This window comes from Palaemon carinicauda, chromosome 5, assembly GCF_036898095.1.
Source record: "Palaemon carinicauda isolate YSFRI2023 chromosome 5, ASM3689809v2, whole genome shotgun sequence".
NCBI lineage: Eukaryota > Metazoa > Arthropoda > Malacostraca > Decapoda > Palaemonidae > Palaemon > Palaemon carinicauda.
Window position 1 is genome coordinate 190,684,814 of NC_090729.1, and position 12,500 is coordinate 190,697,313.

General features: G+C 34.6%; 1 protein-coding gene across 1 annotated transcript in view; it reads left to right on the forward strand.

The window, feature by feature from the left end:
* The first annotated feature begins 585 nt into the window (after positions 1-585).
* Positions 586-12,500, forward strand: part of LOC137641296 (high mobility group nucleosome-binding domain-containing protein 5-like) — a 15,159-nt gene continuing 3,244 nt past the window's right edge. The window contains exon 1 of the mRNA XM_068373724.1: positions 586-879. Coding sequence (XP_068229825.1) covers positions 586-879 — 294 coding nt within the window. The remainder of the gene's footprint in view (positions 880-12,500) is intronic.

Consider the following 12,500-nt stretch of genomic DNA (forward strand, 5'->3'; position numbering starts at 1 on the left):
GCCTGCCACTATGAGGTAAGATAGCAACATGAGGGGAAAAACAGAGAGGGGGAAAAACAGAGAGGGGGGAAATACAGAGGGGGGGAAAACAGATTGGAAAACGGGAAATCAGAAGGGAAAGTAGAGGGGGAAAAACAGAGAGGGGAAATACAGAGGGGGAAAACAGAGAGGAAAACGGGAAATCAGAAGGGAAAGGAGAGGGGGAAAAACAGAGAGGGGAAAAACAGGGAGGGGAAACAGAGAGGAAAACGGCAGAGAGGGGAAAACAATGAGGGGGAAATACAGAGAGGGGAAATACAGAGAAAGGGGAAAACAGAGAAGAAAACGGGAAAACAGAATGGAAAGGAGAGGGGGTAAAACAGAGAGGGGAAAACAATGAGGGGGAAATACAGAGAGGGGGGAAACAGAGGGGAAACAGAGAGGAAAACGGGAAAACAAAAGGGAAAGGAGAGGGGGAAAAACAGAGAGGGGAAAAACAGGGAGGGGAAAACAGAGAGGGGGGAAACAGAGAAGAAAACGGGAAAACAGAATGGAAAGGAGAGGGGGTAAAACAGAGAGGGGAAAAACAGAGAGGGGAAATCAGAGATGAGGAAAACAGAGAGGGGAAAAACAGAAAGGGGAAAACAGAGAGGGGAAAACAATGAGGGGGGAATACAGAGAGGAAAACGGGAAAACGGAAAGGAGAGGAGAGGGGGAAAACAGAGAGGGGAAAAACAGGGAGGGGAAATCAGAGATGAGGAAAACAGAGAGGGGAAAAACCGGGAGGGAAATCAGAGAGGGAAAAACAGATATGGGAAAAACAATGAGGGGGAAACAATGAGGGGGAAAACAGAGGGAAACAGAGAAGAAAACGGGAAAACAGAAGGGAAAGGAGAGGGGGTAAAACAGAGAGGGGAAAAACAGGGAGGGGAAATCAGAGATGAGGAAATCAGAGAGGGAAAAACAGATATGGGAAAAACAAAGGGGAAAACAGAGACGGGGAAAAACAGAGAGGGGGAAAACAGAGGCGGGAAAAACAGGCGGGGAAAACAGTGAGGGGGGGAAAGCGAAGGGGAAGGGAAAGGAGAGGGGGAAAAACAGAGAGGGGAAAAACAGAAAGGGGAAAACAGATATGGGAAAAACAAAGGGGAAAACAGAGAGGGGGGAAACAGAGGGGAAACAGAGAAGAAAATGGGAAAACAGAAGGGAAAGGAGAAGGGGTAAAACAGAGGGGAAAAACAGGGAGTGGAAATCAGAGATGAGGGAAACAGAGAGGGGAAAAACAGGAAGGGGAAATCAGAGATGAGGAAAACAGAGAGGGGAAAAACAGAAAGGGGAAAACAGAGAGGGAAAAACAGATATGGTAAAAACAAAGGGGGAAAACAGAGAGGGGGAAAACAGTGACGGGGAAAAACAGAGAGGGGGGAAAACAGAGGCGGGAAAAACGGAGACGGGGAAAACAGTGAGGGGGGGAAAAGCGAAGGGGAAACGGGGGAATAAACACGACCAAGGGGATAGACGAGGGGAGAAAAAAGTTTTGCTTAAAATTTTCGTGTTTTCATCGATTTGTATAATTGCTCAAAATAAAAAGGGGCTGCGAAAAAAAAAAAAAAAGTTCCGTCGGAAAGCAAACGAAGCGAGGTTATTAAAGTATGTGGCACTTGGCAAAAAAAAAAAAAAAAAAAAAATTCAGTTATAGGCAAATTAATAAAAGGATAATACGATCAAAGACAAAGCCAACAATGGTTCCATTCAGAGGTATCAAAACGGATGAAGAAGAATTCGGCATCCCACGCTCGTCAACCAGAGTTCTATTGTATGGAAGGGCAATAAAAACAAGGTTTCTAAATAAACAAAAAGGAAAAACTTGTTAAAAAAAAAAAAACTTAGGGTCTGTTCGAAAACATACACTTTCAATTGCTGACTTTCGCAAAAATACTTTGAATGGCAGAAACAAACTAAAAAAACAGACAATTGTGTGTATGACTATTTTGGCCGAGATAAAGAACAGACTATAGAAAAGGTTAAAAAAAAAGTATTAGTTTTATAATCCTGTTCGAAGTGATGATTTATACCGCTTGATAACAAAGCATTTTTATGCAAGAGTTCAAAGCTTTAAGAAAAAAAAAAAAACATCTATAGTCCATTTCTTTTATCGAGGCAGATTTGCACCGACACGCAGCGGTGCCCTTTTAGCTCGGAAAATTTTCCTGATCGCTGATTGGTTAGAATCATCTCGTCCAACCAATCAGCGATCAGGAAACTTTTCCGAGCTAAAAGGGCACCGCTGAGAGTCGGTGCAAATCTGCATCGCTAAAAGAAATTGACTATAGATAAAGCAAGGAAAGAAAAGACAAAAAATGGAATTTTCATTGTAGCCAAAAATTGGCTATGTTCTTGAAGGAAAATTATCCGTATAACGCAGTAATAAAAAAAACCGAAGCAAATACGGATTTTAAAATAAAACTTAAAATATGCAGTATAGAATAACCAATCAACAGGAATACTATAGTTACGCTAAAACAACTCCCGTAGAATTTTACAACTTACAATATTCTTTTCGAGGTACTGAGAGATTTAACCACAAGGGCGTGGCCCTATTGCCTTTACATCCAAGGGATCATCAAAATTGAGCAAAGTTTTTTTTCTGGGTAAGACATTGACTTGGAAGTTCTCGGATATAAAATAAATACATTTAATATTGCAAATTTAAGATAAAGCTTTGATTACAGAGTAAATACTACTCCGATTAATCTCCCATATATAATGAGCAAGTGTCTGCCTATATATATATATATATATATATATATATATATATATATATATATATATATATATATTTCTTTCCAGGGACGGGAGGTGACCGAGTAGTTTTAAGTCTGGCAATGCTACTCAGCATGACTGAAATATATATATATATATATATATATATATATATATATATACACATATATATATATATATATATATATATATATATATGTATATATACATATATATATATATATATATATATATATATATATATGTATATATATTACATATATATATATATATATATATTACATTATATATATATATATATATATATTTATACATATAAATATATATATATATATATATATATATATATATATATATATTACATATACATATATATATATACACATATATATATAGTCACACACGTGCTCTTTATTATATAGGGGAGACGATATTGGAAGTTTGGGTAAATAACCTAATTTGGCAAAGGTTGCTCGTTCTGGTTGCTGTAACCCTATTTACTGATTAATGAATGAAGTTATAATGAAAGTATTCCACAAAAGAAAAAAAAATGCATAATTATACAGAAGTCAGAAGGGAAATAAAAATTTTATAAACTAGAGAATGAATAAAAAATATAGAGGAGTATATGAAATATAAAACGAACCCTTTCTCCCAGCTAGATAACCTGTCATGAACGGCTGTTTGATGAGAGAGAGAGAGAGAGAGAGAGAGAGAGAGAGAGAGAGAGAGAGAGAGAGAGAGAGAGAGAGAGAGAGCGAGAGATTAAAATTGGCATTTGGGAAGTAAAATTCTTTTTAAGCGCTTCAAAAAACGTAGTTAAAACTGTGACCAAAAGGATAATAACAAAATTATGATGGATTAGTACATATCAAAATGAAGGTAAATTAAAAACTTGTACTACTCTTGAGCTGACACAATATATCATCATCATCATCATCATCATCAGCTCTTCCCACGCCTACTGATGCAAAGGGCTTCAAAATAAAACATCCTGCAAAAAATATTATTGGATAATTATCAATTATGTAAATATAAACGAAATCATAATTAAATAGACATAAGACAAGAACGAAGTATCTACAATTTTGTTAAAAAACTATGAAATGTTTCACTCTAAATGATAAAATGTATAAGAATAAGTATTTTAAAAATCGAATGTTTCAGACATAGAGATAAAATTTTCCTCTTATTCTATTTAAGTTAAAAAAATCCTTTTTCTCAAAAACTATTACGCTTCATATATCTTAAGTGCCGTGTATCAAATACAGCACTATGCTATTGCTTAGAGAGAGAGAGAGAGAGAGAGAGAGAGAGAGAGAGAGAGAGAGAGAGAGAGAGAGAGAGAGAGAGAGAGAGAGAGAACAATACCCCTAATGAAAGTGAAATCTGCCAAAGGCAAATTCTATTGATTTCAACCGTCTACCAGCGATAAGGGTTTATTAACGCCAAAGTTAGGCGACTCTACGGCATTGCAACATACAATCTCACGACAGTAAAACCTTAGTAGAAGAGACTACGACAGCATGGAGGAAACCGTTGAATAATCTAATATACAAAGAAAATTCAAAACTGAGCGCATAAAATGATCAATTCATTTTTATACATGAAATATATGTTTTAATGTTGTTACAGTTATTAAACAATTTCATTTCAAATGTTCACTAGTTCTCTTGTAGTTTATTTCCTTGTTTCCCTAACTCGCTGAGCTATTTTTTCCCTGTTGGAGCCCTTGGGCTTAAAGCAATCTGCTTTTCCAACCAGGATTGTAGCTTAGCTAATAATAATAATAATAATAATAATAATAATAACTGTGTGAGTGAAAATAACAGAGTAGATTTGGTGTTTTCTCCTTATCTCTGTATCAGTTACTCAACCCTAGCAACGACCAACAGCTGTCGAGTAACAACCGGGTACAGAATTCACAGTAAAAGCATACTGAATTAGAATCGAACATAAGTTCTTTGGTTTATTATCAGTGTGGACGACAGTGTATGAATGGCAATCATGGAAGTCTCTTTCTGACTAAGCTACTCTATGTCTCCGGTTGTTGACGAGAGAGAGAGAGAGAGAGAGAGAGAGAGAGAGAGAGAGAGAGAGAGAGAGAGAGAGAGAGAGAATCCCGGACGACAGTGTATGAATGGCAATCATGGAAGTCTCTTTCTGACTAAGCTACTCTATGTCTCCGGTTGTCGACGAGAGAGAGAGAGAGAGAGAGAGAGAGAGAGAGAGAGAGAGAGAGAGAGAGAGAGAGAATCCCTGACGACAGTGTATGAATGGCAATCATGGAAGTCTCTTTCTGACTAAGCTACTCTATGTCTCCGGTTGTCGACGAGAGAGAGAGAGAGAGAGAGAGAGAGAGAGAGAGAGAGAGAGAGAGAGAGAGAGAGAGAGAGCTCTTAATATCCAAACGAAAAGAGAATGAAAAAAATAAATAAATACAAGCCTAAATACACATTTTTTTCGAATGGTCTATACATCAAGAGAAAGAAAATGAAAAATGAAAAATAAATACAAGCCTAAATACACATATTTTCCTCTGACCTATACATCAAGAGATAGAAAAAAAATAAATACAAGCCTAAATATATAATTTTTTTTCCTCTGACCTATACATCAAGAGATAGAAAAAATAAATAGATACAAGCCTAGATATATATTTTTTTCCTCTGACCTATACATCAAGAGATAGAACAAAAAATAAACACAAGCCTAAATACATATTTTTTTCCTCTGACCTATACATCAAGTGAGAAAGAAAATGAAAGAAATAAATAAATACAATACTAAATACACCTTTTTTCCTGTGGCCTATACATCAAGCGAACTTCAAAAGGCCAAAAGAATACGTTGCAACCCATTCTAGTTTAATTTCCTTTTGGATTACAAAGATCAGCAACATAAATGAGCTATGCCCTCGTCATCACAGCGCCATAATAACATCGCTGATAGTCTCTCTGTCTCTCTCCCTCTTTTGTTCCATAACATTAGAGGCAAAAAAAAAAAAAAAAAAAAAAAAAAAAACGAATACTGTACTTCACCACCGCCTCCATCATCCAGAGGTTAGCGTCTATAGGCGTGGTGATATAATAGTGCCCTGACAGCGGAAGCTGGGTGTGGTAGTGGTGATAGCGGTGCCAGCGGTGACAACGGTGCCACAGGAAGACTTAGTTGTTTCCTTTCGCCGTGCACTTGCAAGTTATTGATCTCGATATACTGCCAGGGATTTCACATTGTTTGTAGGCGAAAGGAGAATATTTTTTTTTATTACTATAATTATTGTTTTTATTATTATTATTACTATTGTTATTATTACTTGCTAAGCAACAACTCTATATATTAAACTATATATCAAATTTGATTAATGTAATTGACTACTCGATGAACGAGAAAAGTGCCTTTTTTAAATCATCATCCTTTAAAAATAGCTATTCAATAATTCACAATATGTTACATATAAGAACAGTTCACGCTTAACCCTTTTCATCTGGACCGCCAAAATCAACCTTTTCGAAAACAATTTCCAAAATGTTATAATACTTCAGACTCGAATATTAAAATTTCCTCTCGCAGCAGCGAGTGACAGGACACGCAGGAACTGTGCTCCTTCCGTTCACCCCGTTTCATATCAAACTTTCTCCTCGGGCAAAAGTTTTGATTAGAGAAGCTATTTACACACGAGAAGAATAAAACACATGTGCAAATAACAAAGAATATAAAACAAAGAAGTAGATAATTATGAAAGATGAAATAATTTGCCGGAAATTATATAGATATGGAGAAATAAGTGTATACAATATTTCTTATAGATTTAAAAGTGAAAAGTCTACGGGATTTACACACATGCTCTGAAGCAGTAATTTTGTATCTCTACAAATGCATAAGTTTTATGTATTCTCATATAAAGTTTACATAAGAATGACACATTCTTTCACATGTATGTGTTTGCGTACATAATCAGCGACACAACATACAAAACAGCAAAGATTATGAAAGCTTTTTTCCGTAATCACGTACAAATGTACCTGCTATAAAGCTGCTTAATGCAATTAGCGTGAAATATAACAGAGCCTAAATATTATTATTATTATTATTATTATTATTATTATTATTTGCCAAGCTACAACCCTAGTTGGAAAAGCAAGATGCTATAAGCCCAGGGGACCCAACAGAGAAAATAGCCCAGTAAGGAAAGGAAACAAGGAAAAATTAGATATTTTAAAAACAGTAACATTAAAATAAATATTGCCTGTATAAACTATAAATACCTTAACAAAACAAGAGGAAGAGAAATTAGATAGAATAGTGGGGCCGAGTGTACCCTCAAGCAAGAGAACACTAACTCAAGACAGTGGAAGACCATGGTACAGAGGCTATGGCACTACCCAAGACTAGAGAACAGGGGTTTGATTTTGGAAAATAAAACAAATATAAAAATAGAGTTTCAAATCATATTAATTTTTTGTCTATAAAGGCACGGTAGAGCAAATGACACCATATTAGTCTACCAAGAGGAAGAGAAATTAGATAGAATAGTGTACTCAACGATCAATTGAATTGTAACAGACCCATATTCATCACTACTTTTATCGACAACTAAGGTTTTCGAAAGACTCTAAGGCACTTGATTTAAAATGAAACAGGAGACTCCAGTTTTCAGATTTTCAGAGAAATTTATATATTGTGTAATATACTAAATCATTAATATTATTTACATTTTCAGTAACATTTCACCTTGTAAATGGCATACATTCATAGCTTCATCAAACTCTTAAGGGTTTTAGCCACAAGTGCAAAACCTGTCTAGTCTTTGTGCAACATGCTAAAACATTATTCACATTTTCAATAACATTTCATCTTCTAAATGGCCTACATTCATAGCTTGATCAAACTCTTAAGGGTTTTAGCCATAAGTGCAAAACCTGTCTAGTCTTTGTGCAACATGCTAAAACATTATTCACATTTTCAATAACATTTCATCCTCTAAATGGCCTACATTCATAGCTTGATCAAACTCTTAAAGCTTTAAGAAACAAATGCAAAACCTAGAGTATATTTCAAAACCCATTTTGGAAAATCTCGAAAATTCTCAGGACTCAAACGGGATTTGGCTATGAGCCGATTACCATTGCTCTTCACTGCATCAAAACAAGATCAGGATACACGAAACGAAATGTGTATATACCCCGCAAAACAATAACACTATTATTACTTTTTTACTTTTTTTTTTTTTTTTTTTTACTGTTACAAAATCAGTGATAATAACAAGACTTACTAGCAGTAGAGAAGTGTTGAATCCCATCTAAAATAGCAGAACAGAAGGATATAAAAGGTATTCACATTATTAGACTTCCATTGGCAAATAAATGCTGAATAAAACACACACACATATCATCATCATCATCATCATCTCCTACGCCTACTGACGCAAAGGGCCTCGGTTAGATTTCGCCAGTCGTCTCTATCTTGAGCTTTTAATTCAATACTTCTCCATTCATCCTCTCCAACTTCGTGCTTCATAGTCCTCAGCCATGTAAGCCAGGGTCTTCCAATTCTTCTAGTACCTTGTGGAGCCCAGATAAACGTTTGCTGAACGAATCTTTCTTGGGGAGTGCGAAGAGCATGCCCAAACCATCTCCATCTACCCTTCATCATGATCTTATCCACGTAAGGCACTCGAGTAATCTCTTATAGTTTCATTTCTAATCCTGTCCTGCCATTTCACTCCCAATATCCTTCTGAGGGCTATATATATATATATATATATATATATATATATATATATATATATATATATATATACAGTGTATATATCTACATATATATATATATATATATATATATATATATATATATATATATATATACACAGTATATATATCTACATATATATATATGTATATATATATATATATATATATATATATATCTATATATATATATATATATATATATATAGAGAGAGAGAGAGAGAGAGAGAGAGAGAGAGAGAGAGAGAGAGAGAGGAGAGAGAGAGGATCACTCATAAAGGTACTAATCAGTCAGTTCCCAGCTAATAGCTGTCCACCACTGTCACTTGACTCCTAAGCAAATGATTCAATACTCAAGCTACCAGACACAACATGGATTCAACAAGATATGACTAAATGTATTCACAACTATCTAAAAAACTCATAGTTTCACATGCTTTTATTTCATAGCATAATTTGCCAGCATTGAGGTAAGGAACTGTAGGTCACTTTTGAACATCTCGAAGACATTATGAGTTTCAATGCTAAAGCTTCTCTTTAAATGCTTAAACCTATTGTGAAAATATATATATTGAAGACATGCTTACCTCAGAAAAGTAATACGTCATGATCTACGAATATAACATTCAATACAATTGGTTAAAATTACCAGAAGCATGCATGACAGAAAACGATTAACTGAAAAGGGAATAATAAAACTTTAAGGGGAAAATGAATAATGTTAAAGCTATTTAAAAACAGTTGCAAGAGAGGAGAAATAATGTTATAATACAGATAAGGCTTCCTTATACGATGAAGACCTAAAAGTTAGTCCTCTTTCTCAAACCACACCTCAGTTAACGGCAAAATAAAAATCTAGGGTGATAATCCTTCCAGTTTCATTCGCATACATACAAAACTTGAATACAGTAGCTTTGATATACCTAAATAAGAAAGACTTGAATAGCTGTAAAAGACTTGAATCCATATAGAAGTAAACATGAATTTCTTCAGCCAATACACAACAAATAATTACTTTTAAGCTGGATAGGCTATGCGTTGTAGTATCCCAAGTTAAATTTTAAATTTTAGAATGTAAGAATACCAGAAAACAAAAAGTAAAAGAAAAGCAAGCAATTATTGTATTAAATTAACTTTACAAACCATAATAAGAAATATTTACATTTATATAAATAAGATAAATGTGGTCAAACCACAATTTACATTACACTTACTAATAATTAACTTTCCAAACTATTCCCTATCATTGTTAGCTAGCTAATTGCTAGTGGCTAAAAACATGTACCCACCGTGTGTCACACGATCGTACATAAATTATTTTGTATATATTATGCTTGTATCTGCGCTCTTCCCTCGCACTAAAAAGAACCAGAATAAACATGTCTGCGTATTTCCTCTCTAACATTGTCTGTTTCTCGAACATGAAAATTCCTGTTGCCTTGAGGTTTTGTATATAAAGGAGAGTGTTTTTTAATAAAGTTACTCAGTTGATTGCATCCTGCCTTTGAGTCATAACCTTTCTCTCGGCCGTCACAAACATATGCGAAGCACTGCTTCAATATCTAAATATTTTGGAAGAAGAACTAAAACAGACGTCCAACCCAATTTCTGCAATCTTATGAAGGCTTGAACTATCAAAACAATTACTTTCAAGCAGTTTAGTTTATGCTTTGTAGTTCCCCAGGTACAATTCATAACTTTAAAATGTACGGAGGACTATAGCAATATCTGAATCTTTTGGAAGAAGAACTCAAACAGACGACCAACCCCAGGTTGCAATCTTATTAAGACTTAATCTGGTAAAATGATTAATTTCAAGCAGGTTAGTCTATATTTTGTAGTTTCCCAGGTACAATTTATAATTTTAGAATGTACGGAGGACTATAGCAATATCTAAATTTTTTGAAAGAAGAAGAACTCAACAGACATCCAACCCCAGGCTGTAATCTTATGAGGACTTGAACTGGCAAAATAATTACTTTCAAGCAGTTTAGTTTATGCTTTGTAGTTCCCCAGGTACAATTCAGAACTTTAGAAAGTACGTAGGACTATAGCAATATCTAAATTTTTTGAAAGAAGAAGAACTCATGTACGGAGGACTATAGCAATATCTAAATCTTTTGCAAGAAGAAGAATTCAGACAGACGTCTAACCCCAGGCTGCAATTTTATGAAGACTTCTGTTGGAAATTCGTTACGGAAATACTGTATGTCACATTGGCTATATGGGCTGGATCGTACCGTTGATATCCACGAGGTAGACTTCTCTCTCCCCCGGGCGCTAATAACAGTTACATTGGAGTGAAAAATCTGAGATTTTACAAAACGGGTTTGGTTGTCATAACGGGAAAACGGAAGGGATGGGGAAGAAATTGCTCTTCATAATACTGAACATTCGTTGGAGCGTTAACCTCTGGGTCCGGATGAGAGAATTTTCCTCGTGTTAGTACTACCTTTTGCTAAAGTGTCAGAAACTGTTAAATGGATTCAATTCAAAGATTGTGTAGTCTCAATCCTCGTTTTAGCTGGATCTTGACAGGCAGCTGACATTAAGACTAAATTTTACCAAGTAGCCTTGGAGATGCTTAATTTAAAAAAAAAAAAATCTATATAAAATATTAAAGATAGCTGAAAAAAAAAAATTTCTTAAGGTTCGTGGGAATCTCAGCTGGGGCTGTTTTAAGGACTCGAGAGAAAAAAATAATGACAAAGGAAATAAATAATATTAGTGTAAAAGGCGCATTGGCACACATCCCACAACTAAAACTAGGAAAAACATAACTTGTTAAATAATCTATAGAAAAGGAAGGAACTTAAGGAACTCAAAACTTACCAAAATGATTGAAAAAGAGAAACAAAAACCAAAATATCCCCCATAGTATTTTACCTTTCAAATATAGAAGCTATTGAACAAAAGTCAAACTCTGGAAAAGATGAAAACTTTAAAGAAACAAAATTCGGAAAAAAAAAACCCAAAAGTAATGAATACAGAGAAAAAGAAAGAATACAAAATGACACGTGTAAGTTGACGGCGATGATAATAACCTTCAAGACAATTAGAAAAATAGAAAAATGTCTATAAAAGTAAACTCTTGAGGTTATAAATGCTATAGAATTCCTATGGCATCTATTATATCCATTTTTTCAAATCTTCAATTTTTGTTTCCATCCTGCAAACACTATTTCCCTGATTTTTTACCCCCGCCAAGGGAGTTGGAAGGAGGTTATATTTTGCCCCCTGTTTGTGTATTTGTTTTATGCGTGTATGTGTGTTTGTTTGTGAACAGCTTCCTGACGAAAATTTTAATTCTAGAGTAATGAAACTTGCAGAGATTAACTGTAATGTAAAAAGCTGGAAATGATTAAATTTTGGAAGGTCAAGGTCACGGGCAAGCAAAGTGCCCAATCACATAATCAGCCATAAGTTTGGACATCGTTGTCACAGAGACTTCAAAACTTGGTTCATACTTGAGTGTATGAAAATCCACGCCAATTAATACACGTTAGGGTCATAGGTCAAGGTCGAGAAATAAGCTGCTACGGCGGATGTCTGCGCTCTACTGAGTGCCCCACCAGTTTCTTTATATTTAAATAAGTTAATAATATAAATATATCATTATATTGACTATAAAAGAGTATCCCACATTAATCTACACCACAAAATGCTCGCTATTTTTCAGGAATGTATTATTCATAATAGTAACTTTACAGCCACGTTTGCAAACAAGTTTTATGTTAATTCATTAAATTGTTTAGTCATGTCCGCAGCACGTCATGCGTGGTATTTTAATAAAAATATAATTTGCATTTACCATAATGTTATATAAGTACAATCCAGTATAACATTTATTTCATGATTACATAAAGGATATGCAGATTTCAGTGTTTCATAATTATGTACAGCATTTGTGTAATTAGGCAGAAAATCATAAATCAAACAAGGAGTAATTAACGAAAACATACTCTTTATAAATACCAAAATATGAAA